Genomic DNA, 13164 nt, shown 5'->3' with positions numbered 1-13164 from the left:
TTATAGGTGTTTTTTTTTTTTGTTTTTTTGTTTTTTTGAAGTTTGAGACAGTTTTACACAAATTAGATTGTTTAAATGTTTTATGCCATGATAAAGGTGGTTATGATTAATAAACAAATAAAAAAATAAGGTAACTTATCTGTCTGACAAGTAGATGACTAGGCAACTTCAAAAAAGATTTCTATTAGATTCCAAATCTCTCTTTGCACTAAAAACATAAAGCAGCCTGCAGCCATCTTAAGTGCCATGTGTCCATTTACATTATAATAAAGCATAATGGCAATGTACACATGTATACAGTAAAGCAAATACAAGGCCTGGCCAGTCTACAACTGAAAGGAAATCAGATCTGGCAATCCTGACAAATGCCTTATCCCCACAGTTCTAACTGAAGAGATAGCACATTAGCACAGCTAATTAGTAATATCAACAACGCACATGGAAATATACTGGCTGAATGTTTACATAGAGATAATTGATGGTGGCATGGCTTTAGAGAAGACGCTGCATATTCATCAACTGGAAACAGACTTAGTTCCTTTAATCGTATTACCATGCAAATTAACATTAATGATAAAATTATATTTAATGACAGGCAAGCTACAACTGAGAATACATTACATTTATTTAGTGAACTTTCACTGTTGATCTGTAGATGGCAGTGATACTCTAACTGAAAAGTAAAAGCCTGTTAAAAAAAAAAAGCCACAACAAAATGTGGAAGATAAAATTAAGCCTCTTTATCAAATGCAAGAAATAAAGAAAGAATGATAGTTTTATAACATAGTTTTTCAACACTGAAAATTAATTCAGCATCTTTGATTTTGGACCTGCGTTTGATCAACAGATCCAGTAAGGTTCCAATTTAAGAGGAACATGCACCCCCCATCAGACAACCATTAAGCCTTCTCTGAGAGTTGCTGGGCCATTAGTAAGAGGCGCATCATAGCACAAAGCAGTCTTTGTGAGGCTGCATTTCAACCCAGTCCGGTCTGAGCAGCCCTCTATTCAGCTTTTAAGCAGTAGAAGCAGAGGCCAGGCCAAAAATCACAGTCTGGAATCTCCACAGCGGCTCCTGGGTTTACTGCGTTAGTTTAAGAGCCATTTACAAAGGTCTCGATGTTTTGGAGGTGCACACTGTTCTGCAGGAATCCTTCCAGTTTGAGCACTGCATTTGGACTGAAAAGAGCAACAGGAGACGCAAGTGTAACAACATTTAGGGCAAACAGTACCACACCTGTTCACACACACACACACACACACACACACACACACACACACACACACTATTGCAACCAAAATACAGTCATATTAAAGGTAGCTTGACTTTCCCCAACAATGCCATAAAATAACTAAATATGATAAATAAATAAAATTTAAATTAATGTAAAAAATGTTTGTGTGTGCAAAAACGATGCCTATATTCAGTTTTATATTCTTTTTAATTTAACTGCAATACACTGTAGGCTAATATACTGTAGCATTATTATTTTTTTTCTCTTCATACAAAAATGTCTTGACAAACCGGTTCATTTTCTCACTAACAGTTCAACAGTCCTCTGTCGTGTTGACACTTGGGTAAGCTGGCAGCGTTTTGAATTGAAATGGTGTCAAATTCGGTCACAAGAGAATAAAGCACTTTAACTAGGTGGTTAAACTGAAAGAAAGAAAAAATCCAGTGATTCCTGCAATCACATGCCAGCATGACGAATACAAAACGCGAGTTGTGCAAAAGAACTTTATAATTACGCCGTTTGATCATAAATTAATCTATGTTTTGAATGAATCTTTCATGTAAAGGAATAATTTCACTTAAATGAACATAGTGTACAAGGATCGGATGACCGATTGAACGAGTCGTTCGTTCAGTTCGTTAATTACGTCGAAAGGAAAACGAGAGATGAAGAATATGAATGGTTACTCCCCAGCACATTTTAAACCAAACTGGCCATGGCTACTAATCATAATTGTACTATTATTTATTCTTTATATTATGATTAAATTCATGCAAAATAGTTGACAAAACAATTCGAATTTAATGATTTTATAAAGTGAATAATTCATTGTAACCTGCATAAACCATAAACCTGCATATTAGTGAACCGATTCAAACGATTCGAATCACTGGAATGAATCAAAATCCCCACCACTAGTTTACAATACGCACAGGTTGAGACAACGAAATTGCCTGTGGCACCACTTCTGGGGGAGGGGACTTCACGTCATAAAGAATCCCTCACGCCAACGGTTGATAATATTGTCAGTCCTCCAGTTGTCAATCAAGATAAATGGTCTCTTTAAAACCCCTATCAGGTTCGTGGTATCGTCATAGTGGGTTCTGGCCGCTGTCAGTAGCGACAGGGCTCCGTCTCCGGTTCAAAGCAGCAGGCAGCGCACACTTGTCGCAGCAAGAGCTCCGTGGAGAAAGAGTTTATGTGGAATAAAGGTGGGCAAACTGACAGATATTTCGCCGAGGCACACATAAACTGCGTCTGATTGTGGTAGATAGATGCATTTCAATCTATTTATTGTGCGTCAGCGCTGCAAAATAAGGCGAATTGCCTTATCTACTCCTATAAATAGGAGTAAAGGTGATCGCTCCGAGCCAGGATTCAATTAGTTCAGCAATTGTTCCAGGCGAGAACTGAGATAAGCGGATACTGAGACAGAGTGAAATGGACCTGAAGGCGCTGGGCTGCGTGGTGCTCTTACCTATTCAGATACTCTACTATATTGTCAAGGCGACCGTGTGCTGGGTCTTACCGAGCAGGCGGAGAGATCTGACCGGAGATGTGGTACTTATCACGGGTGGCGGACGGGGCATTGGCCGTCACCTGGCTAAGCAGTTCGCCGTGCGTGGAGCTAAAAAGGTAACGTTAAACACGATGTATTATTACGCATGGGTATATTGCATGCTGTATATTTCTATGCATTTTTTTTAATGTATATAATAAGTGTCAATGTATTAGTATAGCCGAATAGTTAAAATACCAGGTGGTCTGATTCTTTCTCCTTTTCTCTTTCTGACGACAATGACTCTGATAGTTTTAAAGTGTCATAATATTGTACAAAGTGGTATTTGGGAAATAAAACCTAAAATAATTATTGAAATAATAGCTAAGCATGTTATTAGCCATTTATATTTAATTATATTACTAAAAATAAATCTGAGTTGTCATTTACTGTAAACAAAAATATTGTTGGTTTAAATAATTTTTTTTTAGTTGATACTTTTTTTAATTGGTAAATAAATAAAAACTAAAAATAGTATTGTATCTGAACCACATTAAAAAATAGCACAATTTGGCATGCATCTTTACTGCATCATGTTTCACTGCATCATCACAAATTAAAGACATGCAACTACCCAATATGCTTACAAAATAATTGAATAAGGATTGTTGGTTCTCAAAAAGGTTCATTGTATTAACTCTTTTTTTTTTATTTCAATGAATGCAAAATTCTAAGGCAACCAGGTAACTTATTTTTTTAAATATTTGTAGAGTGTATGCACATATAGTTTATAATACATGTAGTTTATAATAAGTGAAATAAAAAGTCAAATCTAAATAATGCAAGTTCATTGCACTTTCTTAACCACTTTGAATTTAATGATACTGATTTAATACACTTTTTTTAAAAATGTATACAACAATAGCCAATGTAATAACCAAAAATGTAGAAAGTAAGTAACTGGTTATCATGGTTAGCTTTTTAAAACAAATAACATATCCATAATCCATAGCCTATAATGGATGAGTTTGTTTTTTTCTGCAAAGTATCACTCTGTTTAGGCTACTCCTCTCCCTAGGGACATTACATGTCCTTTTCATAAACCCATTGTCTTAACAGTGCATAGGTCATGACCCCTATGGTCAACAGACCAATCAAAATGAAGAGCTGGATCTCAATGTCTGGTTCAACTTGTACAACAAACTGGGTCAACTAACAAACAGCTATTTTGTTGAAAAACATCTTTCTTTCAAACTTTGAAAGCTCTCATGTTCAAATTATTACATTGGTCTGGGTGGAAAACCCTATAAAGAGGCCAGTGACCAAGAAATTCATGGGGTCAGCAACTTTGACCTTGGCTAAACGCTTGTTAGATTAGGTATCTGACCATTCCTATGAATTTTTACTGTATTATGAGCTTTATCTGCAGAATTGAATGGCTTAATTAAATCTCTCACATAGGCAGTAGTTTAATGTTTTTGTGTCTCAGCAGTCAGACTGCAAATGAGATGATGTGTGCTAAATGTCAAGAGCTGGGAAGAAATGTCTCAGCTGCCTCACCCACCCAAGACATTGCATTATAAATAGACCCAGTGGCCCAACTGTAATAAACAGAGCTTAATAACTTCTGTAACCACAGTGACAGGGGCCTTGAAGCCTAGTGGTGTTACACCCAGAGCTTTGATTTAAACAACCCCACCACCCCACACCCCCTCAAGAAGCTTGTGTGCATGGGCCTAAAAAACAATCATAAAAGTCACAGTGCAAACCTCACACGGCAAACAGCTCGGAGACTTTAGATCCCTGAATGCTCACTGCCACAAGTCACCTTTTACATCACGGGGCAAAGTTCTTTGAAAAAAAGGCAGCTTTGCAGCAGTACGTTAAAGGAAGCCACTGTGCTTGTCAACACCCCGTTGTTAGCCATTGTCAAGGTGTGAAGGCTTTGGAAAAGACACCTGCAGTGGCCATCTTCACAGTTAGCCCATTTTCAAGAAATGCTAAAAAGGCATGAATCATAAATGCACAGGCTAAGAGTTAACTTGACCACCCTTGCCTCTAAGTGGGGGTTGTAATTTTCCAGAAAGCAGGCCGTTATTATGGCGTCCAAGAGGTCAGCAAGTCCTTACTGCATGGCAACTCAACACTGGAAATATTCAGCAAAATTTACATCATCACCCACTAACCAAACCCTAAATGATGTGAAGAACTAAGAATAGAAAAAAATTCTGTACGTTGCAGAAGCACCATTATCGGTGACCATCCATGTGGTCCCATGGCTGATGGCTTAAGGAAGTGTGAAGGAAGTGAGCCCTATGTAAATGACTTTCTGCATGTGTATGGGTTCGGGGGAGGGTGGCAGGGACCATACAGCTCCCAGCTGGGCAGTGCCCTGTGCCTGACCCTTCTGTCTCCACACTAATTAGACAGCGGCAGGCGACTGCCTCCTGAACTTCTTGTGCCCCCATGCACATACAGACCCATTCTGATGGGAGCAAAGTGGATTACTTAGGCTACGTCTACACTAATCTAGATACATTTGAAAATGTTCTTTCTTTTTCTTAATGTTTTAGACTTCTGCTATACTGAGATTTTTTAAAGGGTTAGAAAACCCAAAAATGTAAATTCTGTAATTAATCACACACCCCTTATTACACCCTCATTTCAAACCTGTAAGATTCTCACAACACATTTTAAGTTCTTTTTAATGAAATGTGAGAGCTTTCTGACCCTCCATTGACAGCTACACAACTACCACTTTGACGCTTCAAAAAGTTTGTAATGTGACCGTAAAAATAATAAATTGAGCAGTTTAGTCAAAATGTCCTAAAGAGACATTTATTGCCTTATATGACGAAGAGATTTCATTTAGGCTTTTATTCACATGAACATTGATCGGCGAACATAAACAGAAGCTCAACTGAACCTGCTTGACACACGAGAATAAACCCTCATTGGTTCTTTCAGAAGCTCAAATGTGCTACGCAACATGAGAATGAACCTCACTGGTTCAGGAACTCAAACGTGTTGCGTAACACAAGAATGAACCTCACTGGTTCAGGAACTCAAACGTGTTGCGTAACACAAGAATGAACCTCATTGGTTCATACAGAAAATCAAACGTGCTGCGTAACACAAGAATGAACCTCATTGGTTCATACAGAAACTCAAACGTGCTGCGTAACACAAGAATGAACCTCACTGGTTCATACAGAAACTCAAACGTGCTGCGTAACACAAGAATGAACCTCATTGGTTCTTACGGAAGCACAAACATGCTGCATAACACATGATAATGAACCTCATGGGTTCTTGTGGAAGCTCAAACGTGCTGCGTAACACATGAGAATGAACCTCATAGGTTCTTGTGGAAGCACAAACATGCTGCATAACACATGATAATGAACCTCATGGGTTCTTGTGGAAGCACAAAAACATTCTGCATAACACATGATAATGAACCTCATGGGTTCTTGTGGAAGCTCAAACGTGCAGCGTGACACATGAGAATGAACCTCATAGGTTCTTGTGGAAGCACAAACATGCTGCATAACACATGATAATGAACCTCATAGGTTCTTGTGGAAGCACAAACATGCTGCATAACACATGATAATGAACCTCATGGGTTCTTGTGGAAGCTCAAACGTGCAGCGTAACACATGAGAATGAACCTCATAGGTTCTTGTGGAAGCTCAAACGTGCAGCGTGACACATGAGAATGAACCTCATAGGTTCTTGTGGAAGCTCAAACGTGCTGCGTAACACACGATAATGAACCTCATTGGTTCTTGTGGAAGCTCAAACGTGCAGCGTAACACATGAGAATGAACGTTGTTGGTTCTTACGCAAGCTCAAACGTGCTGCGTAACACAAGAATGAACCTCATTGGTTCTCACGGATGCTCAAACTTCCTGTGTAAAACGAGAATAAACCTCATTGGTTCTTGTGGAAGCTCAAGTTTACGTGCTGCGTAACACAGGAATGAAACTCATTGGCTCTTGCAGAAGCTTAAACGTGCAGCGTAACACAAGAATAAACCTCATTGGTTCTTAAAGAAGCACAAACGGGCTGCGTAACACATGAGAATGAACCTCATTGGCTCTTGTGGTTGTGGAAGTTTACCTGCTGCATATGAGAATGAACCTCATTGGTTTTTGCGGAAGCTCAAACGTGCTGTGTAACGCACCAGTGAGGTTCAGACTCATGTCAAGGTAACATGCTTAAGCTTCCATTTACCCCAAATGATGTGTGATGTTAATAAAAGCCTAAGTTCAATCTATTCATCATATATAAAGTGATTGTGTCTTAAGAAATGTTTACTAAACCGCTACATTCATATGGATTATTTTTATGATCTCTTTATTAAACTTTTTTAAGCATCATAGTGGTAGTTGCATAGCTGTCTTTGGAGGGACAGAAAGCTCTCAGATTTTATCAAAAATATCTTCATTTGTGTTCTTGAGATGAACAAGCGTCTTATGGATTTGGAACGACTTGATGGTGAGTGATCAATGACAGAATTGTAATTTTTCGGTGAACTAACCATTTGAGATACTCTCTCAACTGAATAGTTTGAACTGTAAAAAAGAAGTATTTAAAAAACAATGACATGTTTAGTCATGTGACACTTATTGTACCGATTGATATCTGTGTACCAGTGCCTGCAGTGCAGTCTGTTGTTCATATTACTTTCTTGCAAAGAGAACAGAAAATGTACTCACAATTTCTGTCCTGCAGGAAAGCATGAGGGCAATTGTGTTTAGACCATGGACATTGAGTTCTACCCAGCTGTAATTTATTAAATGTTTTATGCATGCACAGTAAGCTGATTTTAGCGTTTTTTGACATTTCATTGTGGAATACAAATTTTGGAAAATGCTTGAAAGTGTGGACAGAGAGTGTTTTGAAATGAATTTCCATAAGAGCTGCATACACCGTGTGTTTATCTGTGAAACACAATGTGTGTCCTCACAGGACTGGATTAAGCATGGTTTGTTTGCTCCTTATTTTCGCATATTATATGCTAATGCGGTGAACTTAACCATTGCTACTCTTAGGACTTTAGTGATAAGACTTGCTAATGTGATGTGTGCAGATGAAGCTCATAGTGGGATTGTATGGGAGACCACCTTGTGAGCTCTTGTTCTCTGACAGAAATATCAAGATCGTTGTGAAATCCTATTATAAGCTTAATCAAGACCTTCCTAGTAATTAGCTCAAAGGCCATGCATATAAAGCAGACCCATACAAAAACACACAGGCCGGTAAACGTCCATAGGCCAAAGAGGTGTAACCTTCTGCAGATCAGACCATCTTTGGCCTAATTCATCAGCAAACATCACTGATAGGGACCACTGAGATTGCTTTAGGTTAATTAGGATGTTTAACATTAAGTTGTTATCTGAGTAAAAGGAATTTAGCTAGAAAACCACTGACTAAATATATAATGAAATGAACACACCACATGCTTTGAGACTGTGAATTTCCACAAACCCTTTTAAAAATGAGGAAAACATAGTTGGACCAATTGGCAAATATATAAATGGCAAATATAAAAAAATAATTAAATGTAATAATAATAATCGATTCATAGTATATAAAGGTAAAAAGGTCCACATGAGCATGTCTCCAAAGGGAGATCAGTCATATTTAGACACAGCCAAATTTGTCCCGAAAGGAAAGATAAGTTAAGCTAAGTTGAGCACACATTATCATGTGGTTGTTGAAGCAGAAAATGGCCGGGTCCGTATGCCCGGCTGGCTGTGTAATCTCTATGAGAATTTGTCTGAGGCAGATAATGAGACAGCATCACTGATTTCATTACCTTTCCTTGACCTCTCAGACTGAAAAATCTAATTGACCAATCACTGCCCCCCGTGTTCCCTGCCCCAGCCAATCCATTCATGGAGTCATCTCTCTTAATCCTTTACCAAACTAATATTAGCCTGTGAAAAATAGCCCCACAGTTCCTTCAATGAAATGGCCTGTTCTGTTTTTACCATGTCTACTATGCTTCATGTTTTGTTGGTGTGGTATATATTCCTCACAAATAGATAAAGCTTTTGGGGTAAAACTTGCATAATTCTGTTTTAAAATATAATTTTATGGAATATTCATGGTTACTTGGCTTTGTATCAGTAGAAACCCAGGGAAACCCTATGTTCTGTCTTTTTTCAGTCTAGTAGGCACCAAATATGAAAAAATAATTTCACATGTCTACTACATTAATGACCCAGTTTAAATTAAAAGCTTAACGATAATTTACTGAAGTAACCCTTTCATTTAAAAAGCACAATGAAATACAAAAACAGATTATTTTCTGACTGAAAGTTTTGGCATGAATTGTAGGCCACATAGCCATTTGTGTTTACAAGTAAACACCCACATTTAAAATCATGTCATGATAAATTAGCTAGGATACCGTTTATGCATAACAACTGACAACATTAAATACTTCCAAGCAAATTAAATCTACTTTTAGAAACTAATTCATCACTAAGCTCTTTGCTATTTAGAAGTGACCTAATATGTATTTGCTTTTTTAGGAAGATGACTTACTGCCACTATGGAAGATTCTATAGTGTTTTATAAACCCTTATATCTCCACCTTTGACCTTTGATCCCTATCTCCTAACAGCTAATCCTGTGGGGCCGGACGGAAAGATGTCTGAAGGAGGCGTGCGAGGAGATCGCCCTCATGGGGACAGAGTGCCATTATTTTGTTTGCGACGTAGCCAACAGAGAAGAAGTTTACAAGCAAGCCAAGGTTGTCAGAGAAAAGGTATGCCCCATAATATCGTACCCTGAGGAGATTCTTAATAAGATTATAATAAGATTAGTTCAAACTGGTTGACTCTAATAACCTCTAATAACCTCAGTGCTGGCTTTGTCCCAGCTCTGTTGCCTTCCAGCCCCGAAGCATGGATAGAGATTACACCTCGCATGAAATGTCTGGGTTAGATAAGGCCCAGCAGCATGGCTGAGCTAACTAGCCATAAAGGTGAAAGTATAATCTGTTTTGGAAAGAATCTCATAGTGTGTATTTTGTTCTGGTTGTAGGTTGGAGATGTTACCATTCTAGTGAATAATGCTGCAGTGGTGCATGGGAAGAGTTTGCTGGACAGTGATGATGATGCTCTTCTGAAGTCACAGCACATCAATACTATGGGACAGTTTTGGGTGAGTACAAAAATCAAGTTCGTCCTACTTTTTCTCAGTCGAGAAGCCATTTTAGGGAAACAACAATAGGGACTTAGCAACACATAGCAACTTTGGTTTCATGCCGACATTTACATATGTTAAAGGGGTGATGAACTGAGAAACCAACATTCCCTTGAGCTTTTGATATATATAAGGTCATGGTAATATAAGAATATCTTGTAAGTTTCAGAGCTGAAAACTTCCTTGTTAGTCAAAGAAAAGCTTTTATAGACACCAGCCCAGAAAACGAGAGATCTCAGAATATTTCACGCCTTGACGTCATCATGTGGCGAGATACCACCTCTACAGAATAATAAGCACTAGCCTGCAGCAATAAAAATGCCAAAGAAGATAGCAAGATATTGCGCTATTCCTGGTTGTGGAAGAACACAGTCGCTGCATAAGCTTCCTTCTGATCCTAATATTAGGAATGAGTGGTTAAACTTTATTTTTTAATAAAGTTCCAGCTCACGTGGAGAAGACATGTTCATGTGTTCGCTTCATTTCACTGCGGAATCGTGTGTAAATAAGTCTCAGGTCGAGACTGGGTTTGCAGACTTCTATATTGGATCCGACAGGAAGGGCGCAACACACTTAAACATGTTTTTTTTATATGTGATAGTATTGCATTGTTACCTTAGCACGAGGTCACAGGCTGGAGAATAGTTGTTGTTTTTTTTGCTGCTTCACGCTTATATCCACCAATCGGGCGGGCCAAGTAATGCAAAAATAATATTCCAATAATTTGTGGGTGGATGAGAAATAAATCATTGTGTTAATAAAAAAGATAAAGACGTTTACGAGCCCTGTGATCGAGAGAATCATTCTGGTTGCCGCTTTCAAAACAATCCCTCCCTTATGTGAACCCACAGGAGAGCAGAAGCTCATTAAATAAGAAAATCTTATCCAATCTTAATCATGGGCGTTTACTTCCAAGCCTTCAGTGCGACGCGGCCATCAAAACCGAGCCTTAAAACCAGTGTAGAAAATAGCCTGTTACTTTACTGTAAAAACCACATGAACATCATTAGTTGACTTCAGACAACAGTATAAAAATGTAAAAAGCCAGTTCATGACACCTTTAAATAATGAGCCATTTTCATTATCGGCCTTTCAAGTGCCTACTTTCATGGATTTAATTCACCTTTTAATAATCCTTTCATCCACAGACCACAAAAGCCTTCCTGCCTCGTATGCTGGAACTGCAAAACGGCCATGTTGTGTGTGTCAACTCCATCCTGTCTCTGTCACCCATCCCTGGTGCTATAGATTACTGCACCTCTAAAGCATCATCACTAGCCTTCATGGAAAGCCTCACTCTGGGGTTGCTGGACTGCCCAGGTGTGGGCTGTACCACTGTCCTCCCATTCCACACCAACACTGAAATGTTTCATGGCATGAGAGTCAGGTGAGCTGATGTATTAAATAGCAGAAAACATGGATGCAGCATAACTGGATTATTTCAAAACACCACCCATATACTGTAGACAGCTTTTCCACAATCATGTTAATGGTTGATGACTAAAATAAAATTCCACCCCACATTTAGTCTTGATTATTCTGTTTCATTTGGCAGTAGGTAAAATGGGCTGTAACATAATTTCCAGTATTTTTACGTCAATGTGAAATCAAAACTGACCCTATTTACTTTGTTAATGTGTGGTTGTGGTCTTATTTTGAATGATTCCTCATTATTCCAAAAACAATTTTCTTAATAATATTTAATCAGACTGTAATAACTTGAGCTTTTCCTCCAAAACTTTAATTTTCACTTAGTCACAGCCTTTTTTAAATACTATTGACCTAAAGCCAAAATGCTTTTAAGCCAATGTTTTAGCAAACTCACATTTGTTCTGGCTCCATAAGTGGGTGTGTAACACCCACTTTTCATGATCTAATCAATTCCCAATGGATACAATTCTGAGCCCTTTACCTGTAAATGGTAATATATATTTGTAAGTTTGACAACCAACATACAAGTGTATTTAACTGAGGTTTTTCTCTGCAGGTTTCCTCAACTCTTCCCTCCTCTAAAGCCAGAGGTGGTAGCGCAGAGAACAGTGGATGCTGTTAGGACCAATACAGCTTTTGTTTACTTACCCTGGACCATGCATGCGCTTGTTATCCTAAAAAGGTACAGTCTTATTCAATTCATAAATACCATTTTATTTGAAAATCAAATGATTTCAGCGAATATGTTTTGAAACCCTCATTCGTTACATTGAATCATTTCGTTTTACCCATCAAACAGTATGCTACCGCAGAGTGCCCTTGAAGAAATCCACAAGTTCTCAGGAAGCTACACCTGTATGAATACTTTCCAGGGCCGGACATGAGAGGTCTAGAAGTGACACAGGAGTTGCAAGTGTTACATATTTTTATAGTCAAACAGCTATGGAGTTCTTATGGAGTATTCCAGAAGCAATGAGTTGGTGCCACATGGTGCCTCATTTCCAGGACCATTTGCAGGACATCAGTGACCTGTGGGTTGCATTGTTGGTCAAACACAGAATGGACAAAAAAAAGCCTCAATCGACCGCTGTACTGTATGCGTACTTTATCAATCATCTTTTAACTACTGTCACTGTAAATATAGCATCTGAATAAAAAATCAGTTTTAAATAGAAAACCTTTCTATTGGGATTCTGTTAAAATCAGCAAATTCCTGGCTCACAAAGTTGTAGTTGTACTAGCCCTGGGCATTATACGGTTGGAAAGTCTGTGTTATGCCACATGGTCGACAGCAGTAAATGCTTCTTCAGCACTTCATACTCACCAACACAACAGGCTTGACCTGGTGCTCTAGCTCATAGGCTGACTCATTCCCCCTGTCAGAAACATTCACCGAGCTGCAGGTGGAAAGAAATTAAATAAGCCAGACCTGTTTGACATCATTTTTCTTGGTCTTGTCTCTTTTAAGAAGATACAACAAAGATGTGAGCTTGTCTTGCTTTCAAAGCAGGGCTTGAGTTTACCGCTTATACAAAACTTGTAACTTTGCTGCGTTGAAGGTTTGGCTCGATTGTAAGCGTTTTCAGAACAAAGTACAACATTTTGAAAGCACAAGGTTTTAAGAGGGGGGGTGGGGATTGCCTAATGGAAAGCTGGAAATATGGAAATATTTAACCACAAATCCATCTCACTGTTGCTCTTGGGTAAGTAAAAAAAAAAAAAGTGCTTTGCTAAAATGACTACTGCACAATTGATTGCGATTTAACAGGCTATTTA

The 13164-nt window shown here is 38.5% G+C and overlaps 1 protein-coding gene across 1 annotated transcript; it reads left to right on the top strand.

Annotated features, from left to right (window-relative positions):
- The first annotated feature begins 2175 nt into the window (after nt 1-2175).
- On the top strand, nt 2176-12830 carry dhrs3b (dehydrogenase/reductase (SDR family) member 3b). The gene is made up of 6 exons (XM_067431100.1): nt 2176-2870; nt 9374-9517; nt 9796-9915; nt 11106-11344; nt 11945-12070; nt 12188-12830. The coding sequence occupies exons 1-6, from the start codon at nt 2676-2678 to the stop codon at nt 12270-12272; spliced, it is 909 nt and encodes a 302-aa protein (XP_067287201.1). The 5' UTR covers nt 2176-2675; the 3' UTR covers nt 12273-12830.
- The last annotated feature ends 334 nt before the right edge of the window (nt 12831-13164 follow it).

Source organism: Pseudorasbora parva, chromosome 22 (assembly GCF_024679245.1).
Source record: "Pseudorasbora parva isolate DD20220531a chromosome 22, ASM2467924v1, whole genome shotgun sequence".
Taxonomy (NCBI): domain Eukaryota; kingdom Metazoa; phylum Chordata; class Actinopteri; order Cypriniformes; family Gobionidae; genus Pseudorasbora; species Pseudorasbora parva.
This window is presented reverse-complemented; position numbering and strand designations above follow the sequence as displayed.